Source organism: Heloderma suspectum, chromosome 1, assembly GCF_057233095.1.
Source record: "Heloderma suspectum isolate Gila_16-S chromosome 1, 16-S_ref, whole genome shotgun sequence".
NCBI lineage: Eukaryota > Metazoa > Chordata > Lepidosauria > Squamata > Helodermatidae > Heloderma > Heloderma suspectum.
Window position 1 is genome coordinate 218,752,373 of NC_139458.1, and position 15,246 is coordinate 218,767,618.

The window sequence follows — 15,246 nt, forward strand, 5'->3', positions numbered from 1 at the left end:
TAGCTGTCAAAGGGCACTGAGAATCCATTTACTCTGACTGTGTAGTAACTTCCAGGAAGCAGGTAAGTAATTTAAGTGGACATGTACATTGGTAAATACTAAAGAATGTTCTAATACGAAGTTTATCCATATAATAGCCTCCTCCCAAAAGGAGGCAACTATTGGGCATTGCCAAACTATGGTTAAATGAAGCATTGTATTACGCCTCCAGCAATTAACTGACTTAGACAAACCCTTATTAAAGAGACATTGTGGCATCCAATAGACACAAAATTAGTTTTCCTCTCTCTCTCTCTCTCTCTCTCTCTCTCTCTCTCTCTCTATTATCAATCATATTTAGATAACATTCATCATCGTATTGGATTTCAGGGCAGTGTACAACTGATTCATATTAGAATAAAGTAACAAATAAAATCCTTCAAACAAAAACTATTATAACAAGATAAAATGAGCAAATAAAACATTTTACCTGGCCTCTGGTTTCCTGTGCTTTGTGTTCTGCAGAGTGTGTGAAGAGCAGGTAATGTGTTGAGGCAGCCTGTCGGTGACATAGTGGCCATGAAGTCTTGAGTTGGTCCCCCTGCAAGGGATCCTTGGTGTGAATGTTGAAATTCCCCAGGACAATTGGCTTTCCAACACCACACCCAAGTCAACATCAGCCAGTTCAAGCAGGTTAACTGACGGAGAGTGGGGTGGTCAGAACATCAACAGAATCCCCAATCTGTTTCTCAAGCCTGTCACCAGGTACAAACACTTGAGACCAGTATTGGACTGAACAGGGCTCCTACAGAGGGAGATGGAGTTCCCATAGCTGACGGCAGTCCTTTCTTCCTTGCCCTTAAGCCTATGTTGATGCTACATAATATACCCAGTTGGACAAATCTGAGAAAGGTCAACTCCTCCCAGCTCATCTACCCAGGTTTCTGTAATACATCCCAGGTCTGCCCCCTCATCCACAATTACATCATGGATTATAAATCATGGTCTTATTATGGACCTGTTTTGTGTTAAACAGCAGCTGTAGCAGCAGCAGCAGTAGACCAGAAGGGAAATTGACAGGACAACCCAAAACCTGTTGGATGGGGAGAGTACTGGAAGTGTGATAGTCCCCAATGCTATATTTCCCTCTGCCTGTGATTACTATACTTGAAGTGCCCATAGGCAAAAATCTTTGCAACCTTTCCAAAAAGGAAGCAAAGATTAATATGGGCTAATGTATATAATTTCTTAAATGTACGTTGACTAGGGAAATTACAGAAAAATGACAGCATCTTGGCAAATAATTTTGAAAGGGCTTGGTGATTAGTAGTATGCATTATCTAATTGAGAAAGCTCTTTCTCCTATAGTGGAGAATTAAATGCTAAAGAATATTTTGTTTCTCTGGTGTAGTGACTATTGTGCATTTTTTCTACTTATTATTTGTAGGCTGAAGGCACATTATGCATCATATGAACCAATGTTAAGGCAGCTACATGAAAAATACGAGATTCTACTAAGAGAGAAAATGCTTACAAGCTTGGAAAGGGACAGAGCTGTTGGGCAGGTAAAACATCTGTCACTTTCAACTTAAAGATTTATGGTGACCACTGACCTTTTTTAGGTATTTGATTATAATTATTCAGTTAAGTTTCTTTCCTGTACCAGCCCCCAAAAGTCAGAATGGGCCACAAATGAAATCCAAAGATATGTAATGCCCACCAAAACATATCTAATCTTAGAGATGTAGAAGAACGCTGGGGTCTTCTGTTTACAAGTGCAGCCTTCTAGATTTGCTGTTTGGCAGGCAATAAACTCTAAATGTGAAGAAACATAATGACATGACATTTTTTTGAGCGGAATTCTCATAAAATTTTAAAAAATTAACTGGTCATTTCTGTGCTAGGATAAAGCCCTGATTTCTTCACACATGCTTTCCCCAGGCCCCAGCATCACACAAATTCATAAGGACTATCCTATATTCTTAGAAATTATTTATATAGGAACAAAATAAATAAAAACATCCTCCTGGCCGCTGCTGACCAAGGTTGCACATAGGACAAATGGTGCTCCTGTTGCCTCAACCTAGTTATAGTACAGGTAAAATTATAATATAAGCTACTCACTTTCCATTTGATGAATCCAGATGTTAATGTCAACTTGTAAATTCTTCTAAGTGTCAACAATATACTGTCTCCATTTGCTTGTACTTCAAACAACACTTGATTAATTAGTAGGCCAGCCAAAATCCAGAAAGTGCTTCAGAAAATTAGTTAACAGCATTGGCATGTTAAAAACAGGCATCCATGCCAGATCAAATGTACATTGGGTGACAAAGAATATATGTGTGGATGCTGCTCTCCAAAATGATTTTGAAGGTAATTTTTGAGGTCATATACCCCTTCTTGGCATGGCTGGGGCTACTTTTGAGGAAAGCTCTGAAAGCAACAAACTGAACATACCATATACCAAAATGAAGATAAGAAGCTTTGCTACCAAATGTGCAAGAGCAGTGGAAGTCTACCTTGGATAAGTGAAGTACTATAAGGGCTTGAGCAGACCCCCCCTCCCAGTTACAGCCTAAAAATAGGTTTGGACTGCTGTACCATTTTAACCATCCCACAGAACTATTTCAAGTATGTTACAAACTTGCTAGCCAACTCCTATAATTTGATTCATGGAATATTATCATCATCATCCTCACCTTTTTCTCAGTACTGTTCCAGAGCCTTGGGGCAGCCACTGAGAAGGCCGTCTCCTGCGTTCCCACTAGACATGCCTGTGATGGTGGTGGGACCTCCCCTGAAGATCTCACGGCACAAGTAGGCTCATAGGGGAGAATACGGGGAGAATTGTACAAGTTTTAATTGAAACTTGTACAAGTATAACACATTTTTAAAACTTTTCTTTGTCAAGGGCACTTTGTCACTGAAACATATGATACAAAGAATTCTTTAAAAGCTAATTTATCTCTTAAGAAAAAAATAGATATACATTTTACCACTTAAAAACATACAAAAATAATTTACATTGCTTAAAAAATGCTATACATTTTACCACTTAAAATATACCAGCAATTATAAGTAATTATAAAGCAAACAGTTAAAATATATCACTTGTAAACTAATGTATAAGACACTGATATACCAAATATCAGTTCAAAAATCAAAACTTACTTAAATTCTTCAGATCTTCCAAAGGATACTTGGAACGCTCTGCTTCTAAGTCACTGTTAGTGAAAATAGCAAAATACTACTGACTGCCCAAAGTATATATAGGGAAGATTTATAACCAGCTATTCCTTGCTAAACAAATGTCCTCATTCTTAGCTGTTAAAGAGACACATTTTTCCTTTCTTTTCTTACAATGATTCTGTTATTATTTAGTGTTTTAATCTTTAAAAAATCCAAAAGTAAAGGCTGGGGTAAATGCATATCAATTAGAATCTAACTAAAAGACAACTGCTCATTGGAAGGACAGATACTGAAGCTGAAGCTCAAATATTTTGGCCACCTAATGCGAAGAGGAAACTCGCTGGAAAAGACCCTGATGCTGGGAAAGATTGAAGGCAAAAGGAAAGGAGGACGTCAGAGGATGAGATGGCTAGATAGCATTACCGATACAATGAATATGAACTTGAGCACACTCCGGGGTAGAGCAGAGGATAGGAAGGCCTGGCGTGCTATGGTCCATGGGGTCACGAAGAGTCGGACACGACTTAACGACTGAACAACAACAAAAAAGACGGAATAAAATCATTGTAAACCGTTTGGGATCCCAGTACCTAATCTCAGAATCCACATAGTCTCTTTCCTCAATAATTTCTTTTTGAACGCTTCCTTCCTCTTTGTTATAGCAACATGTTCTGTAGCCCAAAACTTAATATCTTTGCTTTATGTCCATACTACCCCTAGCAGTTACTAACTCATATTGTTGTTGCAATATATAATCAGGACATGAGAGAGGAAGTGGGCCAGATCAGCTTTCTTTTCATCCAAGGCAATGATGGCTCCACACCTGCAGTAGCTGCACATTAGATCCATCAGTGTATTCGCCTCTTCAGATCCAGTCATTTCTCCCATACGCATTCTCCCATATGCTCAGGTCTTAAGATCTTTGGGAGAGGGCCTTCTTTCATGACTGCCACTTTCAGAGGCACATTGTCAGGATTTGCCCTGGCCCAGTAGCCCTTGCGGCCTCTGAACCAAAGTCTGCTTCAGATTTAGTAAGCATAATTTAAAATCCAGTACAGCCATGGGAAGGTAGCAGCTATGGGAGACATCTCTACCCACCTTCTGAGCTGATTACAGGTGAAAGGAGAGGTGAAGCTTGAAAGAGTAAAATGCTTTATCAGAGCAGCTGCAAAATCCTGCCTTCAGCTGGGTTCTGATTTATTACCAAGAAATCTTCCATGGGAACCTAGCATGAGGGGAGGAAGGCAGCTCATGGGAACGTCACAACTCTCAGCATCAGCTCAAGAGGGCAGAGCAGAAATGCCCTGTTTTACACAGTGCTTACTAATGGGCCAGGATCCCCTTGTCACGCCATAGTGACTGATGATGGGTTTGTAGTTTGTAGCCCCTCCCTTCTGCTTATAAGCTGGTGCACAAGCAAAGAAACATAACTGGTATCAGTGTCTTTTCTTGCCTAGAACCTTTCTTCATCTGCACTGGTTTTTCCATGCCAAACACTTTTGCCAGGTCTGTTTGTGCTTCCAGTGAATCTTCTAACATGAAAACCTGAAACTGGACACTGTTGCTAAGCAAGGACTTTGGGACTTTGTCTGGTTCCCTGCCAGGGAACAGCCACTCTGTCTTTGCTGCCTGAAACCCAGTCTGTGCTTGGATTCTCCATGTGAGCTGCCGAAATGCTTTCTCACATGGACTTTCCATCCAATCTGAACACTTGTCTGTTGGAACCTTGTATTTGTTGAAACCTTCCATGGAATATAATGCCGGTCTTTTCATAGAACCTGGATTATTGTTTGCCATGAATGAAATACCTTCATCTTCGATTGCCCAGAATGCCATCTCGTCTGGACTGTTAGTGACTTTTGGACTGTTGTTTACCTTGACACACATATAGTAAAGATTTCCAATGTAGACTGTTGTTGGACCTGATCTCTGCCCACGTGCATGTATTTCTAGCCTTGGCTGAATTTATACCTGTCTCCTGGACCAAGTTCTACCAAGTTCTACTTTTCAGTAGAAACCCTGAGAGGAATCTCTCTGCTGCCCAGGTCTTGCCAGGTCTTGCCATCTGTGATGCATGGAACATTAACTTGCCTAATCCTATTTTGTATCCTGAGCATGAGTTAGCTTGAGGTCCCTGTGTGTAGGGACCCTGCATCTGGGAATGACCCTATTTGGCTGGGGGTTCACTGGCCTGGCTTATTCGTGAATCCTGGACTTAGTTTGGCTTGGAGCCCTGCCATGTAGCAATCCTGTAAAAGGAACTATTCCTGCCTCGTTGCAACTATTCTTGTATCCTAAACCTGAGTCACATTGGGGCTCTTGCATGTAGGGATCCTGTATTTAGAAACATCTCTATATCGTCTGAGGTTGTAGCCATGACTCCTCTTGAATTGTGAAGAATAACCTGTTCTGAACCTTGTATCATGAATCTGGATCTCTAAGTGCTTTGAACCCTAATGTTATTCTAAGAGTAAGTCTCTGACTATGACTTTGTACCTGCTTCTGTACTGTTCCTTAATCTAAGCTGTGGGCCATTCGCTCTCAAGTTAACTGGTTTATAACTTCTAAGGTTAAGTACCATGACCTCTGAAGTATGATCACCATTAAAGTTAAGTCACTGTACCGGTGTCTCTGTCTGCCTGTCTTAAGGTGAGAAAATGCTTATGACATGCGTTTGGTGGTGACAGGCCTTCCCAGTGGCTGCTCCCAGGCTGTGAAACTCTGTGCTGAGGAAGGCTAGGTTTGCTCCCTCTCTGCTGTCTATGCTTTTGACGTATAAGTGAGTCTGTTGGGTTGGTTGCTATTTTTATACTGCTATTGTTGTGTTTTACTGCATTTGTTTTATTATTGTTTTAATCAAGTTGTACTTAAGACTGTAATCTGCCTTGAGTGCCATTTTTCTTGGCAGGAAGGTTGGGTACAAATCAAATCAATAAATACATTCACTTAGGTTATGTGGCAGCTTTTGTAGAATAGACTCCAGTGTAAGTATCAAAAATGATGTCTAGTCCTGTCATATTGTCACTGAAGTGTCATACCGCAGAGCAGAAGAATACATCAGCATAATCACCAAATGTCTGTCACTGTTGAGGCTTCCCTATGGCTTGACTTAGTGCATGACCATCGATATACAACCATGTTTTTAGATCCAGTTGTGGAGCCCCATGTTTAACATCCACTCCATGTGTACTATCTGCTCCAGTAGTAAGAATATGGATAAGGGCAGCCTTTGGCATGCTGTTCCTTAGTCCTCTAACCTTCATGGTGTCAGTGGCATAGGGGATGTTTCATGCATTAGTACAACACACATCTGTAACATTTGGCCAGCACCTACAGCATTAAGCACTCTCTGCATGAGCCTTGATAATCATCTTTGTGTTCTGCTATGTGGCTACATTAAAGTTGTACAATAAAGCAAAACTTCTCAAGTCATGTTTTTGTCAGTGGATCATGAAATGGGAGAGTTGCTCTGATTAATAATTCTTTCATATTACAGACAGCAATTTGTATTCCTCACTCATTAGCCATCATAAATCATTGGTTACAAAATTTTTACATCATCTGTTCCATTCCTTTTGTTTTCAGGGAGACCAGAACTATCAGGTTCTACGACTTCTGTAGAAGTTATTCTGAAGACATCAAATCTCCATAGTGTTTTTTTTTTTTTTTACACCACCTGTATCATGTGTCTGTAATGTAGGGAGACTTTGAGCATATGAATGCAACTTCATCATCACCATCTAGGTTGAATAGGCATTTCACATATGTCAAAATATATGCATCTATGACATGGTAATATGCTTTGCTGTCTAAAGTTGGAGCTTTTTAAGCCCTCAGTGACAGGACAGTAAAACGAACTACCTCTTGGCATCAGATGAATCCCAGATTCTTGGGGGTGTCATAAATCAGCAGAGTCCTGACAACGTAAAGCTTCTTTACAGTTTATTTGCTGGCTTTAACTGGAATTGGTCAAACATAAAGAGAGAAATGCCCTTGACTCAGGCTAAATGCACAAACTAATGAGAGCAGAAGTTACTTTACACAGCTTCTCCATTAAATAAACATTAAAGAAATAACAGCTTGCCTTCAGTGTTCTGTCTCTGCATTCCTTGCTAAGGAATGACACAACAGTTCTACCAGTATTTTGAAGGGGAATCCCATTGTTGTTGTTGTTCAGTCGTTAAGTCGTGTCCGACTCTTCGTGACCCCATGGACCATAGCACGCCAGGCCTTCCTGTCCTGCGCTCTCTCCTGGAGCGTGCTCAAGTTCATATTCATTGCATCGGTGATGCTATCTAGCCATCTCATCCTCTGCCGTCCCCTTCTCCTTTTGCCTTCAGTCTTTCCCAGCATCAGGGTCTTTTCCAGAGAGTTTTCTCTTCGCATTAGGTGGCCAAAATATTTGAGCTTCAGCTTCAGGATCTGTCCTTCCAATGAGCACTCAGGGTTGATTTCCTTTAGGATTGACTGATTTGACCTCCTTGCAGTCCAGGGAACTCGTAAGAGTCTTCTCCAGCACCACAGCTCGAACGCATCAATTCTTCGGTGCTCAGCTTTCCTTATAGTCCAGCTCTCACAGCCATACGTTACTACTGGGAAAACCATAGCTTTGATTATACGGACGTTTGTCGGCAAGGTGATGTCTCTGCTTCTTACTATGCTGTCTAGGTTTGCCATAACTTTCCTCCCAAGGAGCAAGCGTCTTTTAATTTCATGGCTACAGTCACCATCTGCGGTAATCTTGGAGCCCAAGAAAGTAAAATCTGTCACTGCTTCCATTTCTTCCCCTTCTGTATGCCAGGAAGTGATGGGGCCAGATGCCATGATCTTAGTTTTTTTAATGTTGAGTTTCAAACCAGCTTTTGCACTCTCCACTTTCACCCTCAACAAGAGGCTCTTTAGATCCTCTTTGCTTTCTGCCATTAGGATGGTATCGTCTGCATATCTGAGGTTGTTGATAATTCTCCTGGCAATCTTAATTCTGACTTGTGATTCATCCAGCCCAGCATTTCTCATGATGTACTCTGCATATAGGTTAAATAAGCAGGGCGACAATATACAGCCTTGTCGTACTCCTTTCCCAAATTTGAACCAATCGGTTGTTCCATGTCCGGTTCTTACTGTTGCTTCTTGACCCTCGTACAGGTTTCTCAGGAGACAGGTAAGGTGGTCTGGTACTCCTATCTCTTTAAGAATTTGCCACGGTTTGTTGTGATCCACACAATCAAAGGCTTTAGCGTAGTCACTGAAGCAGAAATAGACATTTTTCTGGAATTCTCTTGCTTTCTCCATGATCCAGCGAATGTTGGCGATTTGATCTCTAGTTCCTCTGCCTCTTTGAAACCCAGCTTGTACTTCCGGTAGTTCTTGGTTCACATACTGCTGAAGCCTAGCTTGTAGGATTTTGAGCATAACCTTGCTGGCATGTGAAATGAGCACAGTTGTGCGGTAGTTTCAACACTCTTTGGCATTGCCCTTCTTTGGAACTGGAATATAAACTGACCTTTTCCAGTCTTGTGGCCGCTGTTGAGTGTTCCAAATGTGTTGGCATATTGAGTGCAGCACTTTAACAGCATCATCTTTTAGGATTTTAAATAGCTCAGCTGGAATACTGTCGTCTCCGCTTGCTTTGTTGTTAGTATTGCTTCCTAAGGCCAATTTGACTTCACTCTCGAGGATGTCCGGCTCAAGTTCAGTGACCGCACTATCATGGCTATCAGGGACATTCAGATCTTTCCTGTATAGTTCTTCGGTGTATTCTTTCCACCTCTTCTTAATCTCATTTGCTTCTGTTACGTCCCTGCCTTCTTTGTTCTTTATCATGCCCGTCTTTGCACAAAACGTTCCCTTGATATCTCCGATTTTCTTGAAAAGATCTCTAATCTTTCCCATTCTATTGTTTTCCTCGATTTCTTTGCATTGTTCATTTAAGAAGACCTTCTTGTCTCTCCTTGCTATTCTCTGGAAATCTGCATTCAGTTGGGTATATCTTCCCCTTTCTCCCTTGCTTTTCGCTTCCCTTCTTTCCTCAGCTACTTGTAAAGCCTCCTCAGACAGCCACTTTGCTTCCTTGCATTTCTTTTTCTTTGGGATGGATTGAGTTGCTGCCTCCTGAACAATGTTACGGACCTCCGTCCATAGTTCCTCAGGCACTCTACCAGATCTAATCCCTGAAATCTATTCCTCACCTCCACTGTATATTCATAAGAGTTATGTTTTAGGTCATACCTGAATGGTTTAGTAGTTTTCCTTATGTTCTTCAATTTAAGCTGAAATTTTGCAAGAAGCAGCTCATGATCTGAGCCACAGTCAGCTCCAGGTCTTGTTTTTACTGACTGTATAGAGCTTCTCCATCTTTGGCTGCAAAGTACATAATCAATCTGATTTTGATATTGACCATCTGGTGATGTCCATGTGTAGAGTCGCTTCTTGGGCTGTTGGAAAAGAGTGTTTGCTATGATCAGCGTGTTCTCTTGGCAAAAGCCTATTAGCCTTTGTCCTGCTTCATTTTGTACACCAAGGCCATGCTTGCCTGTTATCCTGGTTATTTCTTGACTTCTTACTTTAGCATTCCAATCCCCTATGATGAAAAGGACATCTTCTTTTGGTGTTAGTTGTAGAAGGTGTTGTAGGTCTTCATAGAACCAATCAACCTCAGCTTCTTCGGCCTCAGTGGTTAGGGCATAGAGTTGAATTACTGTGATGTTGAATGGTTTGCCTTGGAATCGTACTGAGATCATTCTATCGTTTTTGAGATTGTACCCCAGTACTGCTTTTCCCACCCTTTTGTTGACTATGAGTGCTACTCCATTTCTTCTAAGGGATTCTTGCCCACAGTAGTAGATATGATGGTCACCTGAATTAAATATGCCCATGCCTGTCCATTTTAGTTCACTGATTCCCAAGCTGTCAATGTTCAATCTTGCCATCTCATGTTTGACTACCTCCAGCTTACCTTGATTCATTGTTCTTACATTCCAGGTTCCTAAACGATATTGTTCTTTACAGCATCAGATTTTCTTTTCACCACCAGACACATCCACAGCTGAGTGTCCTTTCGGCTTTGGCCCAGCCGCTTCACTCTTTCTGGCGCTACTTGGAAATTCCCTCTGCTCTTCCCCAGTAGTATATTGGACACCTTCCGACCTGAGGGGCTCATCTTCCGGCGTCATATCTTTTAGCCTTGTGATACGTTCCATGGGGTTTTCTTGGCAAGAATACTGGAGTGGGTTGCCATTTCCTTCTCCAGTGGACCACATTTTGTCAGAACTCTCTGCCATGACCTGTCCGTCTTGGGTGGCCCTGCATGGCATAGCTTATGGCTTCCCTGAGTTACGCAAGCCCCTTTGCCACAACAAGGCAGCGATACATGAAGGGGGAGGAATCCCATGCTGGGCAGGAAAACAGGGTTTCCATGAGGGAGAATGTCCAGGCGGCCTCTGCTTCTCCTGTCACTGGCTGGATTCCCTAGCTGGCTTCTAACCCCCAAGCTGAGGGAGAAGAGGCTTTTATGCACCAGTTTTTGGCAATCTTTGTCTGTCCCCTCCCTGTTTCCCAGTCCTCACTCCAAGTACTTTCAGCTGTCCAGTAGTATTCCTCATCTGCCTACCTGGGCAGTAACTGTGAGGGAAGCTTCAACAATCCACCTCAATGTGGTGCATCAACAGTGTCTGGGAGCTGGCAAGTATCTACAGCTGATGCTGCTAGTGGTGTTTGTTCTTGAACCCTGTTACACTCTTCATCATAGTATTCATGCTGTTGATGGATACACACCTGATTCTGTCCGCAGGCCATCCAACCTAGCATTCTCAATGTGCTGGCCAATTGCCAGGTGGTGTGATGTTATTTTAATTGGTTAAAACGATATGGTAATGTGAAGCCATGTTTTTACCATAATTTGGGATGTTTTTGTAGCTTGAGCCCTTATAGCACTTCACCTGTCAAAGATAGACTTCCACTGCTCTTATATGTTTGATACTACAGTTCCTTACCATTATTTTGGTGTATAGTATGTTCATATTAGTTCATTACTTTCAGAGCTGTGGCACTTCTTTCCTGAAAGTAATCTAACCGATGCCATGCAGTGATGTGTGACCTTGAAAATTACCCTCAGGGTCAATTTTGAAGTTAGCATCCACCCACATCTCCTTTGTCACCCTATGTATGATTGATCTGCCATGGATGCCTTCTTTTAACACATCAACACTGGTACAAGTAAAACATTAAATTATGGCGAATGTGCTTGTAAACATAAAATGTTCTGCATCTAATTATATCTACACTTTATAATTTCCCCAATCCTAATATTGACATAATTAAATAGATGCAGAACATTCTTTTAAATATAGGAGGAGAATTCACCATTTACTTTATCAGGGCTTGTTTGAGGTGCAAGCCTCTGAAATGAATAGAAGCTGCATAGCAGTGGCAATTAGTAGATTTTGCAAGAATTAACAGCCTCAAATATTATCACATCTGCAAAGCAGCTTTCCATGAATGTTTCATAGACGCATGAGTGACCTCACTGCAGGGCATAGTGTGAGGAGGGGAAGTATGTATTCTTCCAATGTGGGACAAAATGTGCTGTGATATGTGCATTTTCTTCCCTGTCAGACATAGTTCCTATGCAGTTCAGGCCAGGGCAAGGCCAAGGCGACTTGTTTCAACAGGGGCAGATTTTCTAAGTGCTGAGACCAGTGAGCAAGCCAGAACGGGAACCATTCACAGGCCTACTCTGGCTCACTGATACAAGGAGGTTTTTCTTTGGATAATACAGCTGGCCTCTGTGCATTTGTCCCAGTGGCCACAGTGTGTGTGTGGGCGGGGTGTGGGGGGGGGTGCACAGGCTGAATCTCTGCTTGACATCCTCAGGCCACCTGTTCAAGATCCAGTGTGGGTTTAAGTGCTGACTCTGTACAAGACCTGAGAAGAAGGGGTGGAGGGAGAGTGTTTCCTGCCTTGCCATGCAAAGTGTTCCTGAGAGAGATGAAAGGCTGTTTACTTCTCTTTAATCACCCTTATTGCGTGTATGGAAAGAGTTGTTAATGTATGTTGAAGGGTAACTAATCTGTGTTGCTTAGTACAAACACTCAGATTCTTACCACACTGGGATATTTTAGACTTAAATTATTTTATATGTATAATTTTTCATTCTCTTGGTAAGAGAAATGAAATAAAACAATATGTGTCCTGTCTACCCCCCACCCCAATTTAGATTACAGGTTTGCAAGCCACATTACAAAGCTTAGAGTCTGGAAGCAACATTCATATTCCTGTGACTAGAGGTAACCATTTACTATATATGGAAAGTTAAAACTTTAGAAAAACATTTGCATCTCAAATACTGTGGAGATCATTAGAAATTTAAAGTTATCCTGCATGTTCAGCCTAGAGACTATTTAATGAATGTTACAACTTCAGTGTGAAGAGATTCACATGGTCATACTGAGATATGAAGCAGATACAATGATGGGCCATGGTGGGAAAATGTAATCTAATCTGTAGAATGCTTGCCCAGCTGCATTGGTTGAGATATCACTGGTTTGGTCTCTTAGCATTGTATCAACCCTCTTCTGTAATTGCCAGTGGGCAGGGCTTGCTCTGGGGATGTAATGGGGTTAGGGTTCTGTTATGTCTATGTTTGGGGTTGGGAATTTGTGGCCCTCCAGTTGTTGTTGGACTGCAACTCCCATCAGCCCTAATCAGCATGGCCAATGGTGAGGGATGGTGGGAGTTATAGTTCAGCTACATCTGGAGGACCCCACTTTCTCCACCCTGCTCTATGTGGATCTCTCCATACACAAGCTGAGTTGACTCTTTAAAGCAGGGCTGGGGAATTGGATTGGTCCCGAGAACTGGATTGCCTTCTTGCTCCCCACACCTACTGACATCATCCTTTGCCTTTCTCTAGAGGTTGCCCATCTCTGCTTTACAGCTTTTCAATTTTTAAAAACATTTTGTTATGGAGTTTTAAGGGTACAGGATGTTAATATTAAGCAAAATGTGAATTTGTTCAAACAGAAATACACACAGTTTTGAGGGACTGGCATTGTTATACTAGCAAATTAAATGTTTACATTGAATTCAGCATCTGGGAAACATTCAGTAAAAGGTTAAGTGCATGTGTGTGTTTGGATGGAGAATGGAAAATCAAAACAGGAAATCCAAATGCTGCATGTATTACTAGGCTAGGTTTACTGCTATTGTTTGACTGAAAAAATAAGTTGGTGACAAGTAGTATCATTTATCAAGTTTTACAGATCTAGACCATGCATATTTCTTTTCCTGAGTAGTTTTATGAAATATATTTACAGGTTTGGCAATGGAACATTGATATTTTTATTTTATGAGTCCTACTGAATTACTCTCATTTTACTCACCTTCCAGTAGTCTAATAGAAATGACTTGCTATAAAAATAAATAGTAACTGCAGTGAAATGTGATTAGGCTGCAGTTCTAAGCATATTTACAAATAAGTCTAATTGAACTCATTGTGATTTCCTTCCAAGTAAACCATAATACTTGCTGATAGTTGCATAGCTAGATCCTTTTGAGTATAATTTGGTATAATAAACTGTATGCTTAATGAATAGACAACAACAATAATTTATTTTCTAGATGTTTAAATCAGTATGCACACAGCTTATTGTTGAAACAGTGACCTCACTGAGGTCTGGGTTGTGCCATTTCAGACTGCAGGTGGGAGTTCACATGATAAAACCCTAAAAAGAGCCATGCTGAATCAGTCTAAAGTTTTATCTAGTCTAACATTCTGTTTACACAGTGGCTGACCAGCTGCCTGTCGGAAGCCCACAACCAGGACATGAGCTCAATGGCATATTTCCTTTTACACCCCCAGCAACTGATATATAGAGGCACACTGCCTCTGATACTGGAAGTAATATATAGCCATCCTGACTAGTAGCTATTGATGGTCTTATCCTCCATGAATTTGTCTAACCCTCTTTTAAAGCTGTCAGGTTGGTAGCCATCACTATAACTTGTGGTTGTGAATTCCATAGTTTATGTGCTGTGCAAAGAAGTACTTCCTGTTATCTGTCCTGAATCTCCCACTGTTCAGCTTCATGCGATGACCCCAGGTTGTACTATTATGAGAGAGGGAGAAACTTCTCCTTATGCACTTTCTCCACACCATGCATAATTTTGTAAACCTCTGGCATGTCTCCCCATACTCACCTTTTTTCTAAGCTAAACAGTCCTAGACGTTGTAATCTTTCCTCATAGGGGAGTTGCTCCACCCCTTGTTCATGTTTATTCCTCCTTTCTGCACCTTTTCCAACTTGGTAATATCCTTTTTTAGGTGTGGCGACCAGAACTGCGCACTGTATTCTAAGTGTCGTTGCACCATAGGTTTGTATAAATGCAGTATGGTACTGGTAGTTTCATTTTCAACTCTTTTTCTAATTATGCCCAACAAGGAATTTGCCTTTTTCGCACCAGCCTCACACTGGGTTGACATTTTCATCAAGCTGTCCACCACAACCTCAAGATTTCTTTCTGAATCAGTCATTATGAGCTCCCAACATGCATCACTTTATATTTGCTTATACTGAACTTAATTTGTCATTTTAATGCCCATTCTCCCAGTTTAGAGAGATCTCTTTGGAGTTCTTTGCAATCCCTTTTTGTATTAACAACCCTAAATAATTTGGTGTCATCAGCAAACTACCTGCAGTGGTTTAGGAGTGAGCGGCCACCTCACCGCTCACTCCTAAATCCTGATCATTTATGAGCAAGTTAAAAAGCACTGGTACCAATACAGATCCTTGCAGGACCCCACTGTTTACATCCCACCACCATGAGAATTGACTATATATTCCTATTCCCTGGTTTGTATTCTGTAAACCGTTACCAGTCTATAAGAGGACCTCGCCTCTTATTCTATGATTGCTAAGTTTGCTCGTGTGTGATGAGGGACTTCGTCAAAAGCCTTTTGGAAATTCAAGTAAACAGTGTCTACTGGATTACTCCTGTCCACATGTTTATTGACATTCTCAAAGAACTCTTAAAAGATTGGTGAGACAGGACACACCTTTTCGGAAGCCATGTTGATTC

At 41.3% G+C, this 15,246-nt stretch overlaps 1 protein-coding gene across 2 annotated transcripts in view; it reads left to right on the plus strand.

Annotated features, from left to right (window-relative positions):
* Positions 1 to 15,246, plus strand: part of SPAG16 (sperm associated antigen 16) — a 775,737-nt gene that overhangs the window by 52,374 nt on the left and 708,117 nt on the right. For both annotated transcript variants that reach the window (XM_084819345.1, XM_084819334.1), the window contains exons 7-8: positions 1,427 to 1,544; positions 12,386 to 12,455. In XM_084819345.1, coding sequence (XP_084675471.1) covers positions 1,427 to 1,544; positions 12,386 to 12,455 — 188 coding nt within the window. The remainder of the gene's footprint in view (positions 1 to 1,426; positions 1,545 to 12,385; positions 12,456 to 15,246) is intronic.